Consider the following 17372-nt stretch of genomic DNA (forward strand, 5'->3'; position numbering starts at 1 on the left):
CCTACACCTTTATGTACACCTTCCTGAAAGTTTTCTTCAAACTTATTTTTAATTAACCTTCTCTTTTGTTTTAAAAATGAGAATTGTTTGCTAAAAAAAAATACACTTAAAAAATATTATTTTCCAATTAATTAACTAATCATTTGCAGGATCAACAGTTCCATTGTTTTTTTTTTAATCTAATAATTTTTTAGTACCTAAAGAATGACTAAATTATTAAAGAAATAAGTTTTTTTCCATCATAAAATAACATCAGGGAACACAATTTTTGAGTTAGTTCTGACAGCTGTTTAACACTTAGGTTCAGAATTCAAAAGTGATTTTCATTTTTCTTGATCACGTTTTTCATCTATGGGATCCTTGTTTTATTCAAAACAAAAGCAAAAATCACTAACATATGTCCTTGCTTATAAAAATGGTCAATTATTGATATCCTGTGAAAAATCATGCATCAAAGAAAAGAAATAAAAAGAAGCAAGCATGACAACATGTTATATTTTTACACAAAAAAAAAGTGGTTTAGTTGTGTGCATGTCGTAAAAATTTAGACAGCAAGGCGTGGAGAAAAAAAAATTGTTTTGGATTTCTCACTCATAAATGTTTTTAAAACAGCTGTCAGACTTAAAACAACTTTTTTTCAAATCCTATTTTTATTTTAAAGAATAATTCAGTATTTTATTGATAAACCATAATTAATCAACTTTAAGGCGGAGAAACTACATTTTTACAGCGCCCTTGACAGGTAAATAAATGTGGGCCAGGTGTCACCTTTGACCAATGTGTTGTTTATTTGATCAGCTATCAGATTGGACCTTACTGGCTTGTTAAGCTATAGATAGATAAGTACATTTGGTTGCTTTTTTACAGAAATAAATATACTCTCTGTACCAGGGGCGTTACCGGGGAGTGGGGGGGGGGGGGGGGGGGGGCAGGGATGGGCAGTGCCTACCCACGGACACGCTCTGCCCACCCAAAGAAAACTGGATGTAGTACTGACGGCAGTCTGGGCACCGCGTATGGTATCCCATTCATTTAGTAGTGATGTTTAAATCTTTGTGTTGTTACCTCCTCTTTAACCTTAACAAAAAAAAAAAAAGAAATGTTGGTTTTGTTCCTAGGGGACACACATTTACGCATATTTTGAAATTTTTTTTTTGTTTTTTTTTTGTTACATTTTATCAAAGTTTCACTAGTGTTCACCTGCCTGTTGAGTTTGGAGAGTTTTGAAGCATTCTGAGAGGGTCAAAGTGGGCTCAAAGCGTCGGCGGGACAAAGAATGACTGCTAGGGGGCACTTGGCGCTACATAATTTATTTGGAATTTGTCTTTACATGGTATCAAAGATTGCACCTGTCTTGACCTGCCTGCCGATTTTGGTGCATTTTTAAACATTCTAAGGGGGTCAAATTAAGCTCAAAGGGGCTGCGGAACAAGAATAACTAATAATAAAACCGAGGAACCACTATAGGTTACCTAAAAAAAACATTGTCACCTGCATGTCCATACTGTTCAGTTATGGATGTGTTCTAAGTCAAATAAAATCTATTCAACTTTTATTTGTTTAGACCAAATCACAACAACAGTTATCTCAAGGAGAAAACAAAACTTGTTTTAAGGTGCAGAAGCCCTATGCTGGATTTCGACCTACTTGGGCAGCTTTTTTTTTTTTTTAGGCCCCCCCCCCCCGGTAAGACAAATGCCCACCCACACCTGACATCTTGGTAACACCACTGCTTTGTACTCATTTTACTCATGCATTAAAAAAGAGACAGTTGTTGGATTGCAAGTTTAACCTTTATTTGGAATTTATTGATGCTAAACGTTTTATTTGTTTTGACCAGAAAACAGCAATGGCAGCTTCTACTACTAGTGCGGGGCTGTACACTGACATCTCTTTCACGTTCCCATACATTATACGGCAGAGGTGGCTTTACAGTTCCTTTCAGGCGGTGCCTTCTCAATGGCGCCCGTCATCGTCTTCCTCCATTTCGTCTTCCTCGTACTCGCCCATTTCGTCAGCGGTGGCGTCCTGGTACTGCTGGTACTCGGACACCAGGTCATTCATGTTGCTCTCGGCCTCGGTGAATTCCATCTCATCCATGCCCTCGCCGGTGTACCAGTGCAAGAAAGCCTTCCGGCGGAACATGGCAGTGAACTGCTCTGAGATCCTACGGAAGAGCTCCTGGATAGCCGTGCTATTGCCGATGAAGGTGGCCGACATCTTAAGACCGCGTGGCGGAATGTCACAGACAGCTGTCTTGACGTTGCTGGGGATCCACTCCACGAAGTAACTGCTGTTCTTGTTCTGCACGCTCAACATCTGCTCGTCCACCTCCTTCATGGACATGCGACCGCGGAAAATGGCCGCCACTGTTAGGTAGCGGCCATGTCGTGGGTCGCACGCGGCCATCATGTTCTTGGCGTCGAACATCTGCTGCGTGAGCTCGGGGACCGAGAGGGCGCGGTACTGTTGGCTCCCCCTGCTGGTGAGGGGGGCAAAGCCCGGCATGAAGAAGTGCAAGCGGGGGAAGGGCACCATGTTGACGGCCAGTTTGCGTAGGTCGGCGTTTAGCTGGCCGGGGAAGCGCAGACAAGTGGTGACCCCGCTCATGGTGGCCGACACCAGGTGGTTGAGGTCGCCGTAGGTGGGTGTGGTCAGCTTAAGCGTACGGAAACAGATGTCATAGAGTGCCTCGTTGTCAATGCTGAAGCTCTCGTCCGTGTTCTCCACCAGTTGGTGCACGGACAGCGTGGCATTGTACGGCTCCACCACAGTGTCGGACACTTTGGGCGACGGCATGACGCTGAACGTGTTCATGATACGGTCGGGGTACTCCTCGCGGATCTTGCTGATGAGCAATGTGCCCATCCCAGAGCCAGTGCCCCCGCCCAGAGAGTGGGTCAGTTGGAAGCCCTGCAGACAGTCGCAGTTCTCAGACTCTTTCCTCACCACATCCAGAACCGCATCCACCAGCTCGGCTCCTTCCGTGTAGTGACCCTTGGCCCAGTTGTTTCCCGCTCCGCTTTGACCTGTGAGATGCACATTCTGTCACAAACGCCTACAGTTACAACTAAAATTACACAAGAGTTTGTTTCAAATTCCACAATTCCCGAACACCATGACAATGACCGAAGACACTAGTCAAAATTCTTCTTAAAAGATAGGTTTAATTAGTCAAAATGATACTGCAGATATCTCAAATGCAGGTTGTTCACACTTGAAGATTTTCAGGATTGTAAGGAGAAACTCACTGAAAATGAAAGGGTAAGAGTGATGTTATTTGTAAGCCTTTTCTCGGAAACCAGACAAATTGATCCATGAATGAACTCTCACCTCAGAAACATTCCCCTCAACATTTGCACTCTGAAGTTGTGATTTGTGCGTACTTTTGTCCAAAGACCAATCATAAGCCGTGAGAAAACAGGTTAGAAGAATAGACCAAAATTATGGTCAAAACCCCAATAGTTTGAATGAAGGATGGCGCAATGAACTTTTGAAAAGTTGACATGACTCATTGTATTTAGCCATTTTCATAGATTTGTGACTGAATTTCCTCAAATTTGAAGGAGAAAGGTTACTTTGACAATTGTACCTAGATTTCTAACATCTTCTCAGCTAAGGAACGTCCTTCAAAAGCAACAGTATAAGGATAGGCCAAAAAACATTTTTCAAATGCTGAACCCAGTGTCTGGTTTCCTTGGGATGGTTCACGTTTCTCGTTTAAATTCAAGGGTCAAATCAATTTGGTCTGTCTAGGTTACAGTATGTTTGAGCTTCATGCTATAAATCCCCAAAATATTCACAACCTTTGTGACATTTTTGTTTGCTAGTGTCATTCTGAAGTTTGGAAACACTTATCTGATCTACCCAGAGGGGTGACAGTAATTATTGGCCTTGCTGTCTAAGGCTACAATCGACTTGAAGGATAGATTTGAAACCCTGAATAGTACACTATACACTACACTAGATAATGCATACATTTCTTTTTCCCTAAGGCCAAAAGGGTAAAAAAATAAATAAAGAAAGAAAAAAAGCAAAGCATATTTTCAGTAATGAGGGTACCATTATAAACTGTGCTTCTCGCCCCAAAAAAGTGGATAACCCTTAATGTGTGTTGGGCACTGAGAAGCACCAAAGACCAGTTTTAGGAAGTATTTTCAAACACACACCACTTTACAATTTACTACCATTGACAGCTAAGTACCTACTTGTGAATGAAATATCCAAATATAACTTCTACAATCTATATTTGACACTTAACTAATTTATGCTGTCCAGGTTTACCGAAGCCTATCTTGTCTAAGATGTATATTCAGATGTACAGTGGTATGAAAAAGTATCTGAACCTTATGGAATTTCCCACATTTCTGCATAAAATCACCATCAAATGTTATGTGATATTTGTCAAACTCACATGGATGAAAATACAGTGTCTGCTTTAACTAAAACCACCCAAACATTAATAGGTTTTCATATTCTAATGAGGATAGCATGCAAACAATGACAGAAGGGGGAAAATAAGCATGTAAACCCTCTGCGTAAGGAGACTTAAAGAGCAATTGAAACCAATTTTTACCAAACATTTTAAGTCAGGTGTGTGCTCAATCACTGATGAGTGGCTTAAAGCTGCCCTGCACACTATAAAACACATCTAGTAAGTAACGTCTTGATGTGCGTCATGGCTCGATGAAAAGAGCTGTCTGAAGACCTGCGATCAAGGATTGTTGATTTGTATAAAGCTGGGAAAGGATACAAAACCATCTCTAAAAGTCTGAATGTTCATCTGTCAACAGTCACAGAAATTGTTTACAAATGGAAAGTTTGGCACTGTTGCTTCTGTCCCAAATAGTGGCCTTCCACCAGAGATGATGCCGCGAGTTCTGCGCAGAATACTCAGAGAGGTAAAAAAGAACCCTAGATTGTCTGCTAAAGACTTATAGAAATCACGGGCACAGTCCAATATCTCTGTGCACACCAGGGGTCGCGTTAACCGAATATTTTCTGTCGTTGACCGCTTTTTTAAAACGGTGACGGAAAAAACTGAAGTCCATCTGTCATTTTGACAGGTTGCAATTCACACCCCAGACCACAGGGTGGCGAGTGAGCATATAAATTAGCTATTGTCTCTCTTGATGCATGACGTCGTTGGCCTTACTCGGAAAAATGTCAAGGCAACTGAGTGTCCAAAGTTTCTTCAAAAAGCCCCAAAACGACGATGGTGTTGATAAAAGAGGTGAAAAAAGAGGGACTGATGCAGTGGAGGATGAAGGACAGCCTCTGCAGCAATCCCACTTGAGACATTTGATTATGCACAAGCGGGCACGCAATTCTAGTCCATGCGCACCAGGAGGAAGGTGTGAGACTGCATTCAGGCCACAGCAGGTGAACTGTTAATTTCATTGTTCCATATGTAGCCTACCTACTGGGGCCACAGTCAGCTGTTTTTGTCACTGCGGAGAAAAAGTTACATATTCGTCTGCTTGATGTGTGATGGCACGGTGTGGATTCTCTCTTAAGCTTGTTCGGACAGAATATTAGTTAAAAATGAATGAAAACTAAATACTATTGAATATGTCATTATTATCATTTTAAAAATTTAAGTGACGGGTAAAAATAGATTATGACCGGATTTTTATGACCCTGTCAGTCAAAATGACAGACAGCGAAAAAGTCTAGCGCAAACTCTGGTGCACACATCAAATATACGCAAAACTATGGCCAAGAATGGTGTTCATAGGAGGACTCCATGGAGCAAGCCACTGCTGTCTAAAAAAAAAACATTGTTGCTTGTTTAATGTTCGCAAAAAGGTTTGGACCCTCCACAGAGGTTTCGGCAAAATATTTTGTGGACTGATGAAACCAAAGTTGAATTGTTTGGGAGTAAAACACAATGTCATGTGTGGAGGAAAAAATGAAACAGCTCACTAACATCATCACCTCATCCCCACCGTGAAGAATGGTGGAGGGAGCATCATGATTTGGGGCTGTTTTACTGCCTCAGGGCCTGGACAACTTGCAATCATTAATGGAAGAATGAGTTCAAAAGTTTTGCAGGAAAACCTGAGGTCGTCTGTCGACAATTGAAGCTAAAAAGAGGATGGATGCTGCAACAGGACAATGATCCATAACACAGAAGTAAATAAACTTCAGAATGGAACAAAATACACATTGTGGAGTGGCAAGTTCAGTTCAAGTCCAGACTTAAACCCAATTGAGATGCAGTGGCATGACCTAAAGACAGCGATTCACGCCAGACATCCCAGGACTCTGACCGAAATACAGCACTTTTGTAGAGGAGAATAGGCCAAGATTACTCTTGATCGATGTGCCAGACTGATCTGCAGCTACAGGAGGCGTTTGATTGAAGTTATTGCTGCCAAAGGGGGGGGGCGACAAAATATTAAATGTGATGGTTCACTTACTTATTTTTCCACCTTCTGTCATTGTTTGCATACTATCCTCATTAAAATATGAAAACCTATAAATGTTTGGGTTGTTCTAGTTAAAGCAGACACTTTTTTTCATATTTGTAATTTTGACAAAGTAATTTTTTTTTCAGAAATGTGAGAGATTCCAAAAGGTTCAGATACTTTTTCATACCATTGTAGTCTTGATGTGGGAACTGATCTCACACTACCCTTGTAATTCCGCCCCATGTAGCACTATACCACTACCTGTCTCGCTGTTTGTTTCGGCCTTAGGACAAATAAGTCATGTCAAAGGCTTGAATGAGTCCTCAGTTGTTGACGGCTATGCCAGCCCCGCCCTTCGGACCACCGAGGGTGTTGGCAGCGAGTCACGTAGGGCCATGCCATGCCATCAACGCATCACTCCCCTCGCACAATGCCGTGAAGGTTTGCTAGCCGTGGAATGCGTTAGGTGCTCGCAGGACAATCTTATAGTGTGTGTTACTGTGTTTTTTCGCATTTGGGGGGAGAGAGCATCATAATTCCACTCACCAAAGACAAAATTGTCAGGCCTGAACAGCTGGCCAAATGGACCTGAGCGAACTGAATCCATGGTCCCAGGTTCCAGGTCCACCAGAATGGCCCTTGGAACAAATTTGCTGCCTATGGGATGACAAAGAAGAGAGAATTGGAACTGAATGTCATTCCACACTTAGTGACTGAATGTCCCTCCATTTGTCTCTGACATTTGAAATTGGTCTCTGTTTTTTTCCCGATACGCCCTTTCAGCTGACTGCTGCGACATACTGCACGGCTTCTTCCAGACCACTGGGCCTCTTAAAGTGCTGAGGTCCACACAGCCCGTGCAAGCAAAGGCTTTTTTTTTTTTTTTTTACAGTCCGTGGCAAAGACCTTTCCAAAAATGTGTCTTCCTTTCAAGCTTTGTCTTCCCTTCAACAATCAGCCACTGTGCTCCCTTCGTTCGCTTTTCTAGTTTTTCCTTTGACTGCTACAGTGGAGCCAACCGCAGTTTGTCTCTTTGCAGCTTTACGACTTTTTCACAGAAAAGTAATTGTTCTTCCACTTTTTAAACTTCTAACGTGACCTTTTCATCCACACTACCTCTCACTTTTCATTTTTTCCTTGTGATATTAATTTCCTAATTCTTATATTGTCACTTTTTCCTGGAAAAAAAAGTATTGCATTATTACATATTATTGCTATGTTAAATATTATATATGCATATATATACAGTATATATAGTCTTATTATTTTACAACTGTGTTTTGGCATCACCACAGTCTTTTTTGTAAAGAAAAAAAATGACTTTTTGTTATATCATGTAATGTTGCTATTTTTCTCATGATGTCATTTATATATTCTTTAAAGATTTTTTAAACATGTCTCTTAAATTACTGTTTGTTTGTATTCTCCAAACAAATGTCATCTGTAATCTCAAAAACACACATTTATTTATATTATCTAATATATTTTTTTATCTAGGGCTGTCAAATGTATCGCGTTAACGGGCGGTAATTAATTTTTGTAATTAATCACGTTAAAATATTTGACACAATTAACGCATGCACTGAATGACCCGCTCACACATTGCCTCAAGCAGATTACAATGACGCCATTTATGCACATTAAGAGTGAAGAGAATGCCACCGGCCGCTTGGGGGCAGCGCCGTTCCATACTAATGTTATTCCTTCTAATAGTGGGAGAATTAGTAGTTGTGAGATGTTTATGTTGTTGCATTGTGCTATTAGTGCTCCACACATATATCTGTAAGTTTTCTTTCTTTTAGTGGCAATTATGTGTGCCTTGTTGTATTTTGGGTAAGATATGTACAGAGATATATATGTTATAAAAGCGAGTGGACACAGGCGTTCATTGGACCGCGCCATTTACTGGCATAAGCTTCGACAACTCCTTCACAACAAACATAACTATCATTTAGTGAAAGCACAACAAAAATAATATTCCTATCTCTAAAAAAAAAGTAATGTTCACAAAAAGAAAAGCACTTCAGTCTGTAGTAATGAGGCCCTGTTCTCACACAGTTAAACAACAATGCAAAGTGAACTGGCATTCCCAATCAAAATAGCTATGCAAAATACACATAGAACTCAATCAGACTTTGGTCACTATATTCTTATTATTGTTATTATTATTATTATTATTATTATTATTATTATTATTATATTAACTCTACTTTTGATTGAAAATTTTACAAATTTTATTAAAACGAAAACATGAAGAGGGGTTTTTAATATAAAATTACTATAACTTGTAACTATAACATTTATCTTTTAAGAACTACAAGTCTTTCTAGCCATGGATCCCTTTAACAGAAAGAATGATAATAATGCCATTTGTGGATTTATTGTTATAATAAACAAATACATTACTTATGTACAGTATGTTGTATGTATATATCAGTCTTGGGTCTTATCTTTCCATTCCAACAATAATTTACAGAAAAATATGGCATATTTTAGAGATGGTTTGAATTGCGATTAATTATGATTAATTCATTTTTAAGCTGTGATTAACTCGATTAAAAATTTTAATCGTTTGACAGCCCTAGTTTTATCCTTTGTCCAAAAACATGAATGCCTTCTCCCGTAATAATATTACGTCTTTATATTTTTCTCTTAATATTGCACCATGTTTAGAAATATTACTAATATTTATTTGATCAGCTTGATAGCATTTCATGTATGAAATGTCATAAATAAGAAAAAGAATATTAGACAGATGAATGTGACGGACACTGAAGGTTTAATGAGCTGTGACCTGAAGTAACCTGACTGCAGCAAATGAGATGAGATGACAGTGCAGATACCTGTGCTCCCTGAGGACACAAGGGTGGAGGCGGATGTGATGGTGGTGACAAAAAAAGAAGGAAAGATATTTTAGCTTCAAGTTGACTGTCCTCCACTCTCTGGCATGAAGGTTTCCACTTTTAGAGTTTTGCTTTCTTGTTTACCGGAAGCTTCGTTGTAGTATACGTTGATCCTCTCCAGTTGCAGCTCGCTGTCGCCTTGGTAACTGCCCGATGGGTCGATGCCATGCTCGTCACTTATCACCTCCCAGAACTGCAGGACAACACGCACGCAGACGCGTCCTTCGTTTATTACGTATTGCATGGTTAGCTCAAGTGGTCTTTGTCTTGCTTGACTAATTGGCTGCCATTGATGGTGATTGACGTCCAGTCCACTTGAAATGGGAAGGACTGGCAGTGAATGATCATCAGTGCCATTGACGGTCTTAATGGTAGCCAATGTAACATAAAGATCAAGCATGTTTTTCATGTCCCCTTTGTAACAATATGTCCATTAAAGAACCAAATACATGTTTACCCTTTAATAAATGTTTGAGCTAGTAATTATTTTAACAGTCAGTACATGCTTTTCTAAAGTTGAATAAATGAGTATGATCTTAGGTAGGTTTCACATCCGTGTTTTGTTCTTGTTGATCAATGTCACATAGGTTTTGTAACATTGGCCTTCTCTAGTCTATGAGATACTCTACGTCTTAATGTCTTAATCAATCGCATTTTTCTCTCTCATTTTTAAAGTACATGTTTTAATATCCAAAGAAATGAAAATGGTTTTGACTTTCATTCATGTGACATAGGTTTTGTTTATTTTTTCTGTCCTTATCATAACCTACATTTCTTTTTTTCCCCAATTAGCCTTTCATTTATATTGCGTTTATAACCTATCATGCATGCTATTGGGAGAAAAAGGTTAACATGCAAACAACATGCAAACTCCTCACAGGAAGGACAGCGCCCAGCTTCGAACAGCGGACCTCAAAACTGCAAGACCTGCTCAGTGGAGCTCCATGATGTGCTATACTACAACTAACATGGATGTTCTCTTCCGGGAGGAGCAAAGGCACGCCTAAACAGAACCTCCAATGACAAAAGCCACGCCCTTGTGAGGCCTCCGTTTAGCAATCTGCTTAGTGACAAAAAAAAAAGGACATGAAAATTTTGTCCCTGAATGCATTGCTTACCTTATTAAGATGAAGGAACTTAAATATTATTGTTGTTTAAGCATGTGTCAACTTCCTGAATTTAGAGTTCTTACGAGCATTTAACAAGCTATGTACCTTGGCCCCGATCTGATTGCCACATTGGCCGGCCTGGATGTGCACGATCTCCCTCATGGTGTGCCGACAGATGACGGTCTTGTCTCGTCTGCTGGGTGCGTCTGTTCCTGTGGCGCCTTCGCCGGCGTGCGCTCTTCAGGGTTGTGGTGCTGCGGCTGCGAGTCAGCGCTACCCTCACACCAGAGGATGACGACGCAGCATCCTCAGCATCCCTGCCAGCCAATAGCAGGGCTCTGCTGTGATGCAGCATCAAATGTGCTGCATCATCAGCTGTCTGCATCAAGAGCAGAATCATGATGATGGTGATGATAATTCTATGTTCCGCAGGTGGAACATGTGAGATGTGCGTATACAGATGCGCAAAAAAATACTCCAAATAATTTCTTAAATTACTTATTTCCTGTGAGTGATGATGATAAATGTCTAATCCATTGGAATTGGGAGACTTGGCAGTGTTCTGCAGCCAATCCATCCCACTTGAAATGGATTGGACAATTAATGCTACTAATGGCGTTGAATGAGTTGAAGACACAAAAGCGTTCTGTGTCATATTCCACTCTAAATAGTTTATGGAGGCCATGTTGTTCCCAACCCCTGCATTGCATCGTTTTTGCTATAGCCGTATTTTGGTTCACTGAAAACGTTTTTTTGTGAAGATTGATGCATGTATATATAAAGCTGATGATAAATAATTGATTGAATAGAATAGAATAGCATTTATTGTCATAGTAACCAGTGTTCTTTTTGGCAGCCGTCATTCATTTTCGTCTTCGTCTTATTCTTTTGGATGATAATATTTATTAGCCTTAGTCATATTTTAGTCATTTCAAAATGTGTTTGTGCTTGTCTGGTTTTAGTCAATGTTTGCTTAAAATGGTTCGTCTGTAAAATTCAAAAGTTTTACTCCAAAATAAAGGTTTCCGACTATTTTGAATGAACATTGACAGACGAGCACATATTGTAGCATCTACAAGGACAACGGCCATGAACTATGCAAAAAAAAAAAAAAAAAAAGTTATCCGAGAGCTTAGGAGGACGCTTGCCGTTAGCATAACGCGAACACTATGCTAACACTATGAGTTACATTTGATTGATTGATTGATTGATTGATTTTATTTCGAAAACATGCATCACCTTATGGATATACAAGAATACAAACAAAACATAAGACTTGAAAAGGAGTAGGAAGAAGTAAAAAAAAAACTTATATGGTTATGAATCCCACCCCTTGGTCCGCTACATAATCATCAGCATGAATCAGACAAAACAAATACAATTCACAACAGTTCAATAATGCCTAAAGAACAATGGTTGGCATCAGTCAACATTTTCTCAACATAAATACTATGATTCATTTCTATAATTACAGAAAACAAAATCTTTGTAGTTTCTCTTAAACACGCTCAAAATAGTGTTTTTCTTTAGGTCCTCAGTAAGTTTGTGTGATGATCACTCTGCACAGACATTTAAAGGCTAATGCGACATTGCATAGTCTCTCTTGCCAAGATATGAAAACAAATCTTACCGTGTGTGCAAGCCTGCAGACCGGAGAGGACACTGGTGAGTCGGGGGGTGTGGAGCAGCGTGTCACATGAGTGACACAACCAGACACTTCTACGATGCAGGCTAACTACACATAAAATATAACACATTGTTACCATGTGAGGGAAACTAATGAGCATTTCTGTCTCGTTCTCGTCTCGTCAGACGAATTGACTGGCATTCGTCTCGTTATGTTTTAGTCTCCCAAGTTATTAGCTCATTATTGTCTTGTTGTCGTCATGGAAAAATTGATGATACACTGATTGTAACATTAACATACAACGACATTGCGTTGCTCCTTCGTGCAGAAATAAAAGTTATTATACTGTGACATTAGATGGCAAGTAGTGGAGGGCCGCTACATTCTTCGGCCAGAGATGAAGAATCAGTCAAAATGGCCGCCAGCCCAAAGACTACGCTTCCCAGCATGCCGCACAGCTCCTCCGAGTGTGGCCGCTTAAGCCACTTAATTGCAGCCGGCTTGGAGGTGTATATAAGAGACAACCAGGTGGAGAGAAGCGAGGCGCGGAAGGAGATGAACACAAAGACCTGGAAGAAAGTGTTTTGATTCACGAGAACAGATCAAAGTTGCCCTTTTTGAGACCCTTAGTTTGTTGTTTGTTTTGTTACGTCTTGTGCCACATTTGCGCCACTTTATTTTGGGCAAACCCGCTGCTTTTCTCAATAAAGAAGCTGTTTGATTGGAAACCTTGGCATCCCGAGCTCTTTCCCGGCCAGGTCTGCCACATGTACTATCACGATACTCTATTAAAAGACAACACACACACGCACACACACAATAAGAAATAAATACCAGTATATACAGATTAAAGTTACCAGCAAAACCCCAAAATTCTTGAAAACGCAAAGATGTAGTGCCACCAAATATTATTTGTCAAATCTCACATCATGTCATGTCAAATATTTAACCCCGAAAAAAAAAAATAGCTAAAGAGCGAATCTGCGGTTACCGCACATATACCAATGGGTCATCCATTTTAGTCAATTGCGTTGCATCAAACTGCACAGTGACACCCAATCAAGCTGTGGAATACAGTGGGGCAAATAGTTCTCCTACAAGTTCTCCTACTTGAAAAGACCTTACAACATGTGTAAACCTCAACCATGAGAGAGAGAATGTGGGGAAAAAACAACAGAAAATCACATTGTTTGATTTTTAAAGAATTTATTTCCAAATTAGAGTGGAAAATAAGTATTTGGTCACCAACAAACAAGCAAGATTTCTGGCTGTCAAAGAGGTCTAACTTCGTCTAACAAGGTGTAACGAAGTCTAACGAGGCTCCACTCGTTACCTGTATTAATGGCACCTGTTTTAACTCATTATCGGTATAAAAGACACCTGTCCACAATCTCAGTCAGTCACACTCCAAACTCCACTATGGCCAAGACCAAAGAGCTGTCGAAGGACACCAGAGACAAAATTGTAGACCTGCACCAGGCTGGGAAGACTGAATCTGCAATAGGTAAAACACTTGGTGTAAAGAAATCAACTGTGGGAGCAATTAGTAGAAAATGGAAGACATACAAGACCACTGATAATCTCCCTCGATCAGGGGTTCCATGCAAGATCTCACCCCGTGGCGTCAAAATGATGACAAGAACAGTGAGCAAAAATCCCAGAACCACACAGGGGGACCTAGTGAATGACCTACAAAGAGCTGGGACCACAGTAACAAAGGCTACTATCAGTAACACAATGCGCCGCCAGGGACTCAAATCGTACACTGCCAGACGTGTCCACCAGCTGAAGCCAGTACACGTCCAGGCCTGTCTGCAGTTCGCTAGAGACATTTGGATGATCCAGAAGAGGACTGGGAGAATGTGTTATGGTCAGATGATTTGGTAGAAACACAGGTTCTCGTGTTTGGAGGAGAAAGAATACTGAATTGCATCTGAACAACACCATACCCACTGTGAAGCATGGGGGTGGAAACATCATGCTTTGGGGCTGTTTTTCTGCAAAGGGACCAGGACGACTGATCTGTGTAAAGGAAAGAATGAAAGGGGCCATGTATCGAGAGATTTTGAGTGAAAATCTCCTTCCATCAGCAATGGCATTGAAGATGAGACGTGGCTTGGTCTTTCAGCATGACAATAATCCCAAACACAAAGCCAGGGCAACAAAGGAGTGGCTTCGTAAGAAGCATTTCAAGGTCCTGGAGTGGCCTAGCCAGTCTCCAGATCTCAACCCCATAGAAAATCTGTGGAGGGAGTTGAAAGACCGTGTTGCCAAACGACAGCCCCAAAACATCACTGCTCTAGAGGAGATCTGCATGGAGGAATGGGGCAAAATACCAGCAATAGTGTGTGAAAAGCTTGTGAAGAGTGACAAACAACGTTTGGCCTCTGTTATTGCCAACAAAGGGTACATAATAAAGTATTGAGATGAACTTTTGGTATTGACCAAATACTTATTTTCCACCATGATTTGCAAATAAATTCTTTAAAAATACAACGATGTGATTTTCTGGGTTATTTTTCCACATTCTGTCTCTCATGGTTGAGGTCTACCCATGTTGACAATTACAGGCCTCTCTAATATTTTCAAGTAGGAAAACTTGCACAATAGTGGTTGACTAAATACTTATTTGCCCCACTGTATGGTACCCATGTACAGTACAGTGTATATCCCAATCCAAGCCTTTTTTTTTCTCTTCACAGGTTTGGCCCAGGATTTACGTCATCTACGATGGGCTCCAGCTCAGCCACCATCTTAATAAGGATGAGCTCGACAGACAGTGTGAATAAAAAAATAATATTTTTCATCATTGGAGAAAAAGCTACATGAACAAATAAGCACCAAACAAAGTCTTCAGTGAATCCAATCATGCTTATGCTTCAAGTCAAAGTTCTCTTTTGTCTCACATCCTGTTTGGCTCGGGATTAAATAGCGGCCTTCAAAAGCATGTTCACGCCATGCTTTTTCTTCCCACACACACATGCATTCCTGTGTTACCTTTTTACTGTCCCGGTGAGCTATTCATTAAGCTGCCCTTTGTCCTCGAACTCTAAGTCGAGCTTGTTTTTGGCAGGGATCTAAATCCTGTTGCTGCATTTTGGGGGGAAGAGTTTCTTGTGTCTGTTGGAGTGTGTGGCTTTAGGACGATGGATAGCATTTGCTGAAATATAAAGCTGCAGTCAAGAGGTGGCTACAGTGGAAAGCATAAAGAGGGGACATGTTCACAGTGGGGCCATTCTTCCCGCAGAGTTGTCAAGTTGCCAAGCAACGTTGTTGTGTTCCTCGCAAGGAAATTGTCCAGACAGGATTTAGAGTTTTTGTTGCAGGATTTTGTTACATGGAGTCACACAGAAACAGGCGCATTCATTCTTAGTGTGGCACGAAGCTTCAGTGAGGCAACGCACAGCTAAAGTGGAAACTTTAGGGACACCTGTATAAGAGCTGAAGATAAAATTGAAAAGCATAGATTAGATAGCGGTGAAATGCGTTTGTAAGTTGTAATATGGAGTTTGATCACTATCGTATTGAGTTAAAAATGAAATAAACATTTAAAAATAAAGAACTGAAAAAACTAAAATACACAAATGCAATTATCAAACCTTTTATTTCAATGATACGTTCTCAGAAGTTTTAATATAACGATATATTTGTTTGGTTTTGGTTTAATGCAATACTTCACAAATAGTGGGGTGCGCCCCTCCCAGGAGGGCGCAGAGCGATGCCGGTGGTGCATGTGACCTCTGGAACATACTTTTTTGCCGTACTAGAATAAAGTGTAATTGCACTTCCACTCGGTGGATGGCAAAGGTGCTCCCATTTTCAGAGTGTGCGCAGTATTTTTGAACAAACAAGAGCACACAGCAAAGAGCACTGGAGATATGAAGAGCCTAAGCCAAGGAATTACAGTATGATGCAGCATATGTAGCGATTGGCTTTGACTTTTAATACATTGGGAGACGAGGAAAAAACATTCTGTTTCCTGTGTCTAAAAATGTGTGCAGCTGACAGCAGAAAGCCAAATCATTTAAGACATCACTTAAAAACATTAGACCCCAATCACATTGATGAGCCGCTTGATTTTTTTTTTCATCGAAAACGTGCCGAATATTACCAACAATCATCCCGCTTTGTCAGTGTTATATCAGTAAACCAGCGAGCAATGTTAGTATCATATTAGGTGGCATACCAAGTTGCTCAGTGCAAAATAACCCCTCACTAGGCATGTGCTAAAATTTTCCGTCATACCGTCCGTAAGGTATTAGCTATTTTTTATGTCCTTAAAATTCAGGGAGAAATCTCTCGCTTGCAGCAGGCTGAACCATCCTCCACCGGTTGTTGCTCAATGTCAGTGAGTCGGCTGTGCTACACGATGGCTGAAGGAGGTGAAACTTTTTTCCCAATCGAAGAAAACAAAGTCACTGGTATGGGGACACTTCAGGTACAGGAAAGTTACAGACAGCCGCAGTTTACGTGGCCCAACCGACATGTAAAACATGTATGCTGTGGATGGCTACCAGGGAATTTTCGCATTTACTGTATACAAAATTAAAAGTTAGTAAATGGTGTCTTGAACGTTTCCCACTTTCCCACTAAGAGAGCTAACTTCAGCGTGTGTAGTGTGTCTAGCAGTGGTAAAAAATACTGTAACCTAAGCTTGTTAACGAGGCAGATAACGTGGCCAATTAGCTTGCCAATTTAATTTTATTTAGAATATTTCACATATTTTCTCTTTGAATGTACTTTTTTAACATCATGATTGTATTACAATTTGGTAATATGTTGTTTTGAAAAATAAAAATACTGTTCAATGGATTTTTTTTTCTTGTAACTCAGAAATCTCAAAATAAAACATTTTAGAGCTGAAAGTGCAAATACCGTGATACCGTGAAATTATTGCTTAAGGCTGTCATACCATCAGAATCTCATATCAGCACATGCCTACCCCACACCACAGCATAGTGGTGTGGGGTAGGTAAATAATAACTGCCCTACTGTCCAATGACACTGTCGTTTTTGTTTCATTAGTTTTTGTTTTTTGTCGGTCAAATTGTTTGGCATATTGTCCTCATGAGTTAATGTTGCTAATAGGGCTGTCAAACGATTAAAATTTTTAATCGAGTTAATTACAGCTTAATAATTAATTAATCGTAATTAATCGCAATTAATCGCAATTCAAACCATCTATATAATATGCCATATTTTTCTCTAAATTATTGTTGGAATGGAAAGATAAGACGCAAGATGGATATATATTTTCAACATGCGGTACATAAGGACTGTATTTGTTTATTATAACAATAAATCAGTTCTAAATCAGTTA

At 40.1% G+C, this 17372-nt stretch overlaps 2 protein-coding genes across 3 annotated transcripts in view; one reads left to right on the top strand and one right to left on the bottom strand.

The window, feature by feature from the left end:
* Positions 1-17372, top strand: part of LOC130930437 (uncharacterized) — a 90484-nt gene that overhangs the window by 29294 nt on the left and 43818 nt on the right. The window lies entirely within an intron of this gene.
* LOC130930435 (tubulin beta-2A chain-like) lies at positions 1771-10677 on the bottom strand. 2 transcript variants are annotated; one of them, XM_057858401.1, is made up of 4 exons: positions 10531-10677; positions 9401-9509; positions 6960-7070; positions 1771-3029 (listed from the first exon to the last, which is right to left on the bottom strand). In XM_057858401.1, the coding sequence occupies exons 1-4, from the start codon at positions 10585-10587 to the stop codon at positions 1957-1959; spliced, it is 1350 nt and encodes a 449-aa protein (XP_057714384.1). In that variant the 5' UTR covers positions 10588-10677; the 3' UTR covers positions 1771-1956. The 2 variants fall into 2 exon arrangements, with proteins under 2 accessions (XP_057714384.1, XP_057714383.1); XM_057858400.1 differs by lacking the exon at positions 10531-10677 and having other exon boundaries at positions 9401-10524.

Source organism: Corythoichthys intestinalis, chromosome 14 (assembly GCF_030265065.1).
Source record: "Corythoichthys intestinalis isolate RoL2023-P3 chromosome 14, ASM3026506v1, whole genome shotgun sequence".
NCBI lineage: Eukaryota > Metazoa > Chordata > Actinopteri > Syngnathiformes > Syngnathidae > Corythoichthys > Corythoichthys intestinalis.

Excerpts from the sequence above, each read along its gene's own strand:
- LOC130930435 (XM_057858400.1), bottom strand. The coding sequence starts at position 9,725 with ATGAAAAACATGCTTGATCTTTATGTTACATTGGCTACCATTAAGACC. Across the intron at positions 7,071-9,400 it reads ATACTACAACGAAGCTTCCG|GCAGCAAATTTGTTCCAAGG; the intron begins GTAAACAAGAAA and ends GTCATCCCATAG. Across the intron at positions 3,030-6,959 it reads GCCTGACAATTTTGTCTTTG|GTCAAAGCGGAGCGGGAAAC; the intron begins GTGAGTGGAATT and ends TGCATCTCACAG.